This window comes from Thermobia domestica, chromosome 1 (genome assembly GCF_964235325.1).
Source record: "Thermobia domestica chromosome 1, izTheDome1.hap1.1, whole genome shotgun sequence".
Lineage (NCBI taxonomy): Eukaryota > Metazoa > Arthropoda > Insecta > Zygentoma > Lepismatidae > Thermobia > Thermobia domestica.
Window position 1 is genome coordinate 231,623,428 of NC_137454.1, and position 13,621 is coordinate 231,637,048.

Sequence of the window (13,621 nt, forward strand, 5' to 3'; positions counted from 1 at the left end):
TAAGAGAGAGAGAGAGAGAGTTTCCACATTTCCGTATATTTAAGCGTACCGTACCATACAAACTTTATGTTTGGGAGCGCGGTGGCTCAATGGTAGAGCGTTCACCTCCGGTGCTTGGGGCCCCTGGTTCGATCCCAGCTCGCGCCGTGTGTACTGTGGTGGACAAACACCGTGCTCGTGGGATTTCTTGGGGTTCTCCCGTTTCCTCCAATTTTCTTCATTCCACCATTTCACTCATCTCTCATCATCACCGTCTCCTTTAGCCTAACTGGCATAACCGTGGGACGTAAAACTTAAAGATCTCAACTCTCATCTCATCTCAAGCTTTATGTTTCTTTTTTTCACTTCAGTAATTGAACTTGATTTTCTTGTGCTCTGAAAGCTCACTTGAAGGATGTTCACTCTGACTTATTATTATTATTATTTAACTTTTGCATTTTTTATATCGTCTTGCTTATTGTTTTGTCCAAAATGCCGCTAGGCCTGGAACTAGTGGTAAATCCACCCTGTGAATAAGGGCCTATAAGGGCGAAAATACATCATTTACGTAAACAGGATTAAAGTTTGTAACTGAAAAAGAAATTTGAATAAAAATAAATTCTGACCAAGACAGACACTTATAATTAATAATCCGTATTACAGTCTCGCCAACATGTCTTGCCTGCATCGTACACTTAATCTGACTGACTGACCGATAAATTGCTAAAACGGTAAAATACGAGTGTTCTCTTTGGTCAAATACCATTTTTATTCAACTTATCCTTAGTTCCAAAGCTCCAATATTCAAAACGAAAAGGTATGAAATAACAATAAATATCTCAAAACTCGGAAGATATTAAACATTGTTTTATGAGAAGAGTATTGGAACATATTACATAGAATGCATTATGTGGAGGAACTTTAAAAAAAAAAAGTGCATTATATACAGGGTTTTCATAAAGTATGAACGGATTTAATTCGCTTATAATTTACATAAAAATGCTCATATTGAAATCAAATAAAGTGTAAACGGTAGCGGAAGGATTAAATTTTTACCTGTAATCCGCACCAGCTCAGTTCATTCACCGCCACACCTCCAACTGGGCGCCATTTACGTCCACACATTCGCGTAGGCGGCGCTGGAATCCACTCACAGCGTTCCGCCGTGTTTGATCCGAAATGCCAGCCACAGACGCCCTGATTTTGTCCTTTAAGTTCTCCAAACCACTTGGCTTCTTTGCATAAACTTCCGTTTTCACATGACCCCAAAGCCAGAAGTCGCAGGGGGTAAGGTCGGGTGATCTTGGCGGCCAAGCGGTCGGGCCACCGCGGCCAATCCATCGGTTAGGGAATTTCTCGTCATGGAACTGTCTCACCTTGATTGCATAGTGAGGGGGTGCCCCGTCCTGTTGGAACACGATGTCGTTCTGGATTCCACGTGCCTCCAGTTCCGGAATGAGGTATTTCTGCATCATATCCAGGTACGAATCTCCATTCACGGTCTCCTCTTCAAAAAAGAACGGTCCAATCAGATGATCATAGGACACAGCGCAGCAAACGTTCACTTTAGGGCTATCTCTCTCATGTGTCTCAAATTCCTTTGGGTTTTCCGTGCCCCAAACGCGACAGTTGTGTCGGTTAACCTTCCCGGGGACATGGAAGGTTGCCTCATCTGAGAACATGATGGCTGAAAGGAGAACGTCGCCATGTTCCAACTGCTTAAGCATGGCGTCACAGAAGTTGAACCGGATGTCCAAATCTTCATCATGCAGATCCTGGACTATCTTGATTTTGTAACCTTTGCCCTTGATCGTCTTCTTGGCTATCTTAAACACGGTAGTCTGTGGAATTCCGAATTCCATGGACCGTCTAGGAATCGACTTCTGTGGGCTGTTGATGATGCTTTCCCTTACCCTGCTCACTGTTACAGGCGATGTTGGCGGCCTCCCACTTCGAGGACGGTCCAGGACGCTTCCTGTCTCCAAGAACTTAGGATGCCAGTTTCGGATTGCACTCTCAGTCGGTGCCGGCTTTTTGAACTCTTTGGTGAACTTTCGACACACCAGAATTGGTGATTTTAGCTCTGCGTACCACAGAACACATTGCGCTTTCTCCTTCACCGACGCCATCTTTCATACGGTAAAAAAAATAGTCTTCTCAGAGGAGTTTTTCATTTATTTATTTCTTTTAAAAGACACACACACACCAATACAGCTTACAACTTATTTTTAACAGTCAACATTGAAACAACAATGAAAACAACAATGGATGGAATTTCGTAAGAAACTGACCCTTGCCCTCCCTCTCCCTCTCTCAACGTGTTCAGAGTTGCCGCTTATCTAACAGTGTTGCCAACAAAAAATTTAATCCTTCCGCTACCGTTTGCACTTTATTTGATTTCATTATGAGCATTTTTATGAAAATTATAAACAAATTAAATCCGTCCAGACTTTATGAAACACCTGTATAAATAAAATTTGAAACTAGGGGATGTTTATACTGAATAACACTACACATAGTCTTCCGTAAATATTTTATGAAATTAATACTTAACGCTTAAAAGAAACATTTCTCTGCCACTTTTTGTCCCTCACATTATTGGAAATAGGAAACCGTCCCACGATTATGCCCTTTACGCTAAGGGAGACAGTTGATTAAGGCAAGTAAATAATAATGGAAGAATTGCTGAAATGAGAATGTAAAAGGAAACGGGAGCAGTAGCCAGAGAAAACTCACGGACACGATGTGGTCCACCACAAGTTTACTTGGAAGGGGATTAAACCACGGATCCCACTCACCTGAGGTAAGCACTCTACCACTGAGCTACGTATAAGCTCTGTACAACTAACTTGTTATCCTCTACTTGTATTCATATTCAAATAAATATCCTTTATTTAAAGTAGCAGAGAGAAAATTTTATTTTGTTCTAAGATCTAATTTTAAGCTAACTGAAGAATGAAAAATAAATTATTTTGCCATATTAATTATTGGATTTAGTAGTTTACATGGTAATATTTCTAGAGTAAACAATCTTATATATTGAATATATTGAACCTCATATATTTAATAAGCAGCATGTTAGACCATTTTAAATTTGATATATTGAATAAATCAAATTTAAAATGGTCTAATATGCTGCTTATTCAGTTCCAATTTTATTGTTGATATATATATATATATATATATATATATATATATATATGTGTGTGTGTGTGTCTTGATTTTCAGCTACTTAATATTATTTAATGAAATATGTTTTTTGTTGGTTCTTATTATCCAGTAGATTGCTTTATTAGCTTTTTGATGATACAATTATATTACAAATTAGTGATAATTGCCCTTGTCTTCTAAAATTTATAAAATTAAAATGGAACTAGGCTAATAATATTAATAATATGGAAATATTATGTGTATATGATCAAAATACTTTATTTTTTATTTTCAAATCACCCTTTTTAACCACACCAAATTTAATTTGCTCTCATAATGCAGAGAGAATGCATTTCAGAAGCAAATTGGGTTTGACAGTCCTAAGTCTGTATGAGAAGTGGGAAGGGAAAATGGTGATAACTAGGGCCCGGAAGTTGAGGGAAAATCCTCTTTTTTACGAGTGTCCGAAGACAATGCTTAACATAATATATGTTCATTTTGGGTCATTGTAGGCCAGAAAATACTGGTATTTATTTCTTTGTCTTTTTTTTTTTTTTTTTGCCTTTTCCGACGTTCTTTTGTTTATTGGCCTTTTCTTTAAGCTTTTAATAGGTCTTACTGTCTTTTTTTGCACTTCATCTTTCAACAATAAATTTACTATTCAACTTTGATATCAACTCTTGCAATCTTAATTTAACTAATTTCTAGACATCGTATCATGAGTACGTCGATGTCGTTGTGCGGCAGGCTCACGGTAAAAGGGGACCCATTTAAGTTTCGTAATTTCACTTTGCGGGTTTTTATATAATTTTACACTTTTTCCTCTCTTCCTACTTTAACCTTAGTCAAAAAAGTCGTGAAATAGCTATAGACTGTGAATTGCACTCAAAAGATGTATCACCTCTTTGCTGCAATAACTTTGTTTCCGGACAGTAATGAAGGAAAAGATTGAGTGAAATTTCAACTTAGAATGAATTAGTTAAATTTTTAATCTTAGATAACTGTCATTGCTTGTAGGGTTCGATATTTGTTTAAACTCCTACCGTTTTATAACTGTATCTCACTTTTTCTGTGACAAGAGCAACACCTAAGCGAGCATTCAGTGCACTAAAAGCATTAAAACACTTATTTATAGCACAATATTGCACATGAAGTTGAGCTCTTTGGCAATCTTCAGCATTGAAAGCGAAGAAAGCCACCACGTTGAATATCGAAAAAGTAGTCAACGAATTTTTCTCCTAAAAGGATCACCTGCACAGTTATTTCTCAGATCACAAGTTATAGGTATACTTAAGTTGGTTGCAATTGCTCTATAGTTGTGGGGGCGAGACACTCATACCATCCCTACGAATGGGAAAAGTTATAATGCACTCCTTCCACAGTACAACACAGTGTTGTTGACATTTTAAATGAAGTTATTGTACAAACCTTTTAACAACTGTTATTGTTGCTGTCTCACATCTTTTACACGTCGACGTATATGGATGGTATGCGGATCCACTAATTCTCTGACAGTACAATACAACGTTATGGTTGTTAGGTCTCAAATTCGGTTGTGGGCTCGGTTCTACAATGGAACACGTTGAATGTTTCCTAGCATGAACTGAGCAGAAGTTTGACCCATGGCAACGGTCGCTACCCTCGCGCATAATGGCTCGGGAAATCAATCAGAATAAGCAGGATCTAGGCGACATCCTGGGAACTTATCCGAAATACACATAATGTGGAAACAGAATATACTTGATATATATATTATAACTAAATTATTATGAAATTGAGTGCTTGTACCCCCGCTTGATGAAGTTTTGCGTACGCCATTGACTACTGTAAAATCATTTGTAACTGATTCAAACAGGAATGCGTAGATGTTCATACGAGGGTAGCATGTTTGATGATTTAATCGTTTGTAAATGGGTATTCCGATCACTTCACCTATTTCCTTTGAGAATAAATTAAGTGGAAATTCCAAATTCCAAATAGTCTATTCAACTATTAAGTTCTTATTCAAAGTTAAACTATTCTGATTCTATTTTAATAAAATAATATATATCGCTTCCTTTGTGGACACTACTAACATTAGTTACTATTACCTAATAGTAGCATGTTTCTATATGCGTGTGCGTGCGTGTTTGCAAATTACTTATTTGGGATATAAACCGCAATTAAATATTTGGTGAAGAAAAGTACGAAGTCGACAGAAATAAAAGTCAGGATGAGAAATACTCTGGTGTTTCCTGCTTCAAAGTGGGAAAATTAAAGGAAATCTTTTGTTTAACATCTTACCGTCTTGCCCTTAAAGTAAAGAGATAATAATCGCAAAACGATAATTAATGAAATACGAAATTTAAGAAAAAGCATAAGATTTTCGATAAAAAAAATCCCACTACATGATGTTATCCGCCACGATTCACATAGTATTGATCAAACCTGGGATCTCCGGACTAAAGTGGAATGTTCTACTACTGAGTAATTATGCCTCCATTTCCAAGTCGACTTCCAAAATTCCACGTGGTTGTGAAAGCCTGGAAGACAACTTACATAGTAGACGAATACATCGGTCATTACAACAGAGATCGGAGAGAGAGAGAGAGAGAGAGAGAGAGAGAGAGAGAGAGAGAAAGAAAAAAATAATTATTATGGGTAGATAACAACACACACACAAGAAGGTAAACAGAAAAATCACTGCTTTCCGTATGAAATGAAAATCGCAAATTTTTCACAAATCAGTTTGAACTTTATTCACAGCCATTTTACTTAAGAATCTATTCATTTTCTTCATTACAAAGGAAAACACAAACAGAATGTTATACGAGTCTGCATCACAAATTTGGTTACAAATCAGGTTTTACATTAGCGGTACGAAACTGTCACCTTTGCATTTTTATTTATGCAATATTTACGCAATGTATGTATGTCACTAATAACAGAACCTACCAACAACCGATTTTCGTTTATACATATATACATTAGATACATACATTATACTTAGAATATACATTATGCATTTTATCGTACCTTTTCACATAATAAATATGAGATGTAATATAATTATGCTATTATGTAACAAATAGCCAAAAAACTTACACATACGGCATGTTATCAAGTACACGAAAGATCGATCTCTTTCGATCTTATCTTCGTATACTACAGTTTGCACAAAGACATTCCTAACTTCATACTAGGGTTGACAACTTTCCCTGATTATAAGAGAGATCCCATATTTGGCAAACGGGCACAACTTTCGCCCGATCTAATTTAATCCGAGGGTTCGTATCTTTAGTATTTAAAACAAACAAACAAACAAAAAGGCGACTTCAATTAATGAAAATGCAAATAAAATTTCAATTCTTAAAGCTTATCTTGCTTTTTCCTTCTTTCTTACATTGTCATTCTTCTTTTAAAAATATCAAATTATCTTCAGATTTTCTGCAATCTCTCAATAATCTGCGATCATTTTATAGTTGTTTTGTGTAATAAAAAATGTTTTAAATCTAACCAATTCTTCCTTATCTTTACAAGGAAAGTTGGTAACCCTACTTCATACGAATGTAGCTATAAAAAAATCCTTGTAATATTACTTGATAAGTTCCAACATAATTCTTCCAATAAGATAACTGGATTTCATTATGCATTAGCTCTAAACAAAACCAAAACAATTCATTACTTATTTGACGGTTTCATCTTCCTTAACATGGACAGCTGAAAAGAAAAGAGTTGAAGAAGGAAGCGTACAATGACTACACTTAACGAATTATTCAGATATTACCCTAAATATTCTTTAAAATTTTACTCACAATTATAGGCCAAATGGGTATAATTAAGCGGAATATCCCGAATTTTAAGAAATTTTTAGCAAACCAAGGGTCATATCATATGGCTGCACGCCAAATTATTCTTAGTGACATTTGCAAATTTCGATCCACAATGTGTATCTATGACTATCGAGATATCGGTGTGATTTTATCACTACACTTTTTCATATTGGCAACAATAAAATCACCGCCCATGATGTTATTCTTTGGCCGGCTCAGTAGTTTTCCTAACTTTTGTTCAGGTAACCGCCAAAATCTGACACTGCGAGTTTTCTGTTTCGAGTGATTTTGGTGTAAGTTTTCTTGGCAATTTTCATTCATAAATATGCGCATTTCTTTCTATAATTATTAATAAATTTTGCCATGTACAAATCTAGTGAGGAACCAGCAATCTGCACTGGTTCGATAAGTGTATCCTGCTTTAGATTAACAAAAGGTGGCAACCCTAAATGAATACTCATTCGAAAGACTCCACTACCATTCATAGGTTGTGACGTTAATTACTAGACCATACTGATGGCATTAATACGTTGTAATTTAAGTTAGAGTGAATAGATAAATACACAAAACTTGAAAACACTCAACGAAAATCTGTGCTAATTTTACCGGGAAAAATCTTATACTTTGTTGCAAAACTCTCTTAGACACAAGACGACATGCTTTTTTTTAAAAAAAATGTAGTTAACAATACGAATATACAAAATAAAAAAATGAAAATACATTGGTATTACTATCACAATTGTACATGAAGAATTTGCGAAGTATATTTAACAACTGTTTGACATTATGCATTAAGTTAACGTATAAGTAGTTGGCAAACAAATAAGAAGTTTTTCAAACACAAAATGCTTTCTTCATAACAGTCGTCTACACATTCATTCTAATCTGAGATTTTTTTTCATTAATCAGCAAAACTAAAAATTCCAGGCAATGTTGCAAATATTTAAAAACCAAATCATATTATATCAACACATTCCTTCATGCTAAATTACTTGCACGTTTCATAAAAAAGCAGTGTTTGACAAAATTAAAAGTTGCCTTTACGAAAAAACACCATCTAACATTTCTGATGATGTCTAATAACAATTATTATGCTGTTGTAAAGCCACAAAAGGACGTTACGTTATTATTTATTTGGTCTAGGAATTAATTCGTGCGGGTGGACAAGAGATGGCGCAACGACCGGAGCGTCCCACAGTTCCGTGTATCCACACATGTGTTGCAAACCCCTGTCATCGCGTATCGTTCGTAGTATAGGGCAGTGGATTAAAGCGTCAACAACACCAGTTTGTAGTTAAGTGAACATGGCGCAATTTGTGCCTGATAAAGTGTTTTTGCGGGGTGTCCTGCTGCATTACTTTAACATGCAGAAAAGTGCGACTGAAAGTCATCGTATTTTGGTGGAAGTGTATGGTGACCATGCTCTAGCTGAGCGAACGTGTCAGAAGTGGTTTGCACGGTTTAGAAGTGGTGATTTCGGCTTGGCAGACCAAGAGCGAGCTGGACAGCCAAAAAAATTTCAAGACGAAGAATTGACAGCTTTGCTCGAGCAGGATTCGTGTCAAACGCAGGAACAACTTGCAGCAGCATTAGGCGTTGATCAAACAACAGTCTCCAAACGCTTGAAAGCCATGGGAATGATTCAAAAGATGTCACATTGGGTTCCACATGAATTGAAAGACAGAGACGTTGAAAGACGAAAAACCATTTGCGAATTGCTGCTTCAACGACAGAGCAGAAAGGGGTTTCTGCATCGAATTATTACGGGTGATGAGAAGTGGATCCATTACGAGAACCCTAAACGAAAAAAGGCCTGGGTGAAACCAGGTGAACCAGGTCCATCACAACCAAAACGAGATATTCACTGTGCAAAGGTTATGCTGTGCATATGGTGGGATATGAAAGGTGTGGTGTACTATGAGCTGCTGCAACCGGGTGAAACTATGAATGGAGAACGTTATCGACGACAATTAATGCGTTTGAAGCAAGCTCTGGCCAGAACACGACCAGAATGGGAGAACAGACATGATAAACTTATTGTTCAACATGATAACGCTCGCCCACATGTCGCAAAACCGGTCAAAACCTATTTAGAAAATGTCGGATGGGAAGTTTTACCCCACCCGCCGTATTCACCAGACGTTGCTCCTTCGGACTACTACTTGTTCGATTGCATGAACAACGATTTGATTGGACAGCGGTTTACTTCTTCAGAAGATATCGAAACATGGGTCTCTGACTGGATCGCTTCCAAGGATGAGGACTTCTTTCGCCACGGAATCCGTACATTGCCTGACAGATGGGCGAAAGTGGTGGCTAGCGATGGACAATATTTTTCTTAAGGTATTTATGTATTTTGTGTTTGTACTACAGCTTCAATGTGTGTGTACCAAACGCACGAATTAATTCCTAGACCAAATAGAAGGCAAAATCAACTTACACATTCTGTTGTACATACCAGTTAAATTTATCATCATGTCATATTTCTCTTAAGGTAAGTGTAAAGCCTCGACTATCGCCTACAGATGGCAGTACGTACGCATACCTTTCCAATGTGTTTCGTAGAGAGCGACAGTATTTACAATAATTAAATCGACTTCAGGAGGTATATACTGAAACTTTGTCCCAAAACAAATTGAATAGATAATCAAAGGATGATTTGTGCACTTTTTGATTGTTTTCGAAAGAGTATTTAACTATACTCTTTAAAGTACGCTCCAATAATAAAATTCTCTTAACACTGAAACAAACAGACAAAAATATCTCAAAAGTCCACGAATTATTCTCTAATTATTGATTCAACTTGTCTTTGAACAAACTTGGAACAATTATCTCTTGAAGTTCATTTAATTATTGTGTCGTGTAGAGAACTGAAAGCCGCGCCTGACCACCCTGCAATGTTTTGTTGGTAGAGTTTTAAATAACGAAACCGAGATTTAAACCCATCATCTTTTGTTATAAAAAATAGTCTTATAAAAGTTTTATCAAGTTTTTGAATGCTTTTAGAGTTTAAGAAAGTCTTAGGCACACACAAAGTGGCTTTGAAAATAAAGATTTAATTATTTTTATCTTGTAATGGCTTTAGACAGTATTGTGATCTTTTTTTCTTATGGCAGCCTCCAGAGTGGGTGATTAAAGGATGTCTCCTTTGTTCATAGCAGCCTTGGGAAACAGTTAAACTTTTAGTTTATAGCAGCCCCGAAAAAAAGGCGATTTTTTTTTGCTTGTAGCAACATTAAAAAATGACTTAAAAAACTTTTTACAGCACTTTACTGCTCCCTTCCCTCCCCCCTCAAAAAAAAGTGTTAATAGGGTAGTGATCAGCTGTCAACTGATAGATTTTTCTTCTTGAGATCTTTTATAGGCCTCCTCTTAAAGGAAATACCATGAAGAGAGGTTCGGCTTACTTCTTTATTATTATTATTATTATTATTATTATTATTATTATTATTATTATTATTATTATTATTATTATTATTATTTTTCTGGTAGTCTCCAACTGTCGTCTACTACTGCTTATATTTTAAACGTAGTAACACATGTTTGTAGTATAACCATGTGTTTCTAGTGAAACCATGTACTTATAGTGTATGCGGGAATAAAACCTTACAATGTTGTCAATCCCTACAAAATAGGATATATATAAGCTGCCAATTGTTGATGATTAGCGCTCGTTTAAACTCACCTTAATCTAAAATCATATTTTTTTCCCCCTATAATCAATGACAATTACATTTGAAAATTACAAAGAAATAACCAACAGTTTTTTCAAGTGAAGAGAAGTAAAAGCATTCAAATCACTGTTTTTACCGATGCCAAGCCTCAAATTAAACAACAACAGAGTTTGTAAGTGACATATTTAGTGGTTCAAATTCCTCCACTTTCTTTCTAATACATACTTTTATTTCTTGGATTCTGTTGGTTTGTGATGTCCTGTACCAATTTAATTTCTATTAAAAGTAAATTTAACATCTTTAAAGGAGACAAAACAACGAAAAGGTGATGCATTACAAAATGAATGAATTAAGTGACAAGATTTTTGGAGTTGAGATTTTGCTATAGACTAGTCCCAATGTATACTGAAGAAATTAGTTTGTCTCACTTATATATAATTTATATGATGCATTTTAGTGTAGATCAAATGATAAATTATACAACTTTCTTTTACTTATTTTTAAAAGTCAAAGATACGAGGTTCATTTACCTTTCTTACGCTTTACCTGTTCGGACAATGATGTGATAATGGAATTATTTTCATATTCTTCATCTCTCCTGAGACTTCCAGTCTATTAGACGCAAGTTTCCAGGTACATTTGGTTTCAACCATGTCTTCGTTATACACACTGAGAATGAAAAAAGGAACCGTCTTGCCTCACTACCCCCTCTGTATGTGAGTAAATGTGATTTAATATTTCAGTTCAAAATATACACTTTGATCCAGAAGATAGGATGCAGTTTGTCTGAAGCTTTTCGAAACGGAAGTAGGCAATGAAGAATTTAAAACTGAACCGTGAAAAATTATTGTAATTTAGATTACCTCTGTTTTATGAAATCGGCAGTTAGGTATTCAATGTTTCGAACAACTATATTATTTTTTTTATTAAGGAAATGGTAATTATCCAGCAACAGATCGATGTTTTATCAAAATTTCCTTCGTTAGAGTTTAATTTTGGACTTCTTTTTAATGAAAATAAAACTATAAATGTATTGCAATGAAAAACTACAATTAACAGAATAAAAACGACCACAACAAGTCAACCATATTAAACCATTTTCACGATACATTAATAAAATCATAAGTACGAACTTCAGGAACTCTCCAAAACCTACATAACAAGCTCATCCTACTTTCATCATCAAAGCCGTCGATCTTCAGCCGAAACACTGAAAAAATTACATTTACTTACATACAGAGGACATAATGAGGAAAGAGTGATTTCCTGATCTTTGGTTTCCTCTGTATATTCTGTTGTAACTATTTGACAGGAATATGGAATTCCGGGTTGTCAAAAATTAATCGCCTCGTCACAGGATTCGGATCCTTCTCAGCTGTACGGATAGTTAAGGAAAATATTCAAATTTTTAAACATAAACCAATAGCCCTTTTTTTTTCTTAAGTACTACCAGTAAAGTCTGCCCATATATATCCACCTTGTTATCGCCTAAGGCAATCAGCTGTCAACATTAGATAATACATAATGGCACTAATTACACTAATTATTACTACTAATTACACCATTCGCTGTTGGATTCACAAAAAAAAAAAAAAAAAAAAATGCTGAAGACTATTGTACTCGATAACGCCATCTCAAATTATTAACAGAAATCTCTGAAGTTCTTGTTATAATATTAAAAAAAGAAAAAGAAAAAAAAGAAAGTCTTATCTGATCCTGCGAAAACATGTCTTTGATCATTGCCTCGACATACATAATAAGAATTTTACCACATTACAGATAAATAGTCACGACAATGATGGAAATTTCAACAGGTTTTGCACACTCAAATTATTCCACCATAAGACTAGGAATTGTGGCTTTCAAACGAATAGCAGGGAAAATTACTTTGCTCTGTTTCATTCGAACTTAATTCTCGATAAACAGAACTTTGCAAGCCACTTTTCATTGCTGAAGGGTCACATCGTAAGCATACAAACATTAGGGGACAATTGCATTCACCAAAGAATAAAACTGTGACTCAGACATGAATAAATGTTAATTTAAAATTACTAAGAACCACAAGTGGGAAAAAATAGGGACAGCAGAAAGTAATCATGGAGAGTTCTGTAGAAACAACAGGAATAAATAAAGCAAAAAATATTTTAAAAAATGGAAAGATAACATGAAAATACTCATATCTAAAACGGGCAAGGAAATAATAATAAATAATATTATTGAGTGCTTGATTTATTGTTACGTCCTACAGTTTAATGTGTGATCTGAACCACTGTAGTGCACTTGATGCTTCCCCACCGAGAAGAGAATCCTGCGCGCGAGCCATCCACTACTAGGCCAGAGAAAGCTAAGAAGAGCCATCAATACCACTATAACTATTACAATTATCGTTGATATTACTCGAAGTCCAGAAAGAAAAAGAAAAAAAGACTGGGCGTATACAAATTAGAGAAACATGTTACAGGTGGTTTAATCCAAGTTAAGATTGTCAGACAGCATATAAACTGACCATTGTTGGTGGAAACACATTGTTGGAATATAAGAGAATCACCACGAAGATTTTCAATGAAATATTTTTATTTACAGAAAAAGCTCTTTCAAGCATTGCATTCCTGAGATATTGCTGAAAATCAATTCAGCAAAATTTCAAATGTACGGCAGAGTTTGTATATATACTTTCCATGAAAAGCGTGGAAACCATTTTTTTTTTTTTTTCTATTCAAAAAATTGCAATTTTTGCTGGAAGTTCTTACTTGCAGAAACTTTTGAATAACTTCGTAACGGAAGTTTATACTCACCACTCTGTTCACATCCTGGAAGTTAGCACCATTGAAATTGAACGGAATAGTTGTCAATCGGGAATTGAACCCAGAATCAGTTAGCCACTTGGCCACGAAAAGTCACACATTTTATTCGTGGATTATCTACTAAAGCATGCCACAGTAGTAGTGGCAAACTTATTGCACATCATTGTTGGCTTGAGCCCACAGGAGCTGTAAAGAAAGTCAT

The 13,621-nt window shown here is 35.5% G+C and overlaps 1 protein-coding gene across 1 annotated transcript in view; it reads right to left on the reverse strand.

The window, feature by feature from the left end:
* Positions 1 to 9,101: 9,101 nt before the first annotated feature.
* Polr3A (RNA polymerase III subunit A) overlaps positions 9,102 to 13,621 on the reverse strand; it is an 80,864-nt gene continuing 76,344 nt past the window's right edge. The window contains exon 27 of the mRNA XM_081770964.1: positions 9,102 to 11,991. Within this exon, the coding sequence (XP_081627090.1) occupies positions 11,917 to 11,991 (75 nt within the window). The 3' untranslated portion in view covers positions 9,102 to 11,916. The remainder of the gene's footprint in view (positions 11,992 to 13,621) is intronic.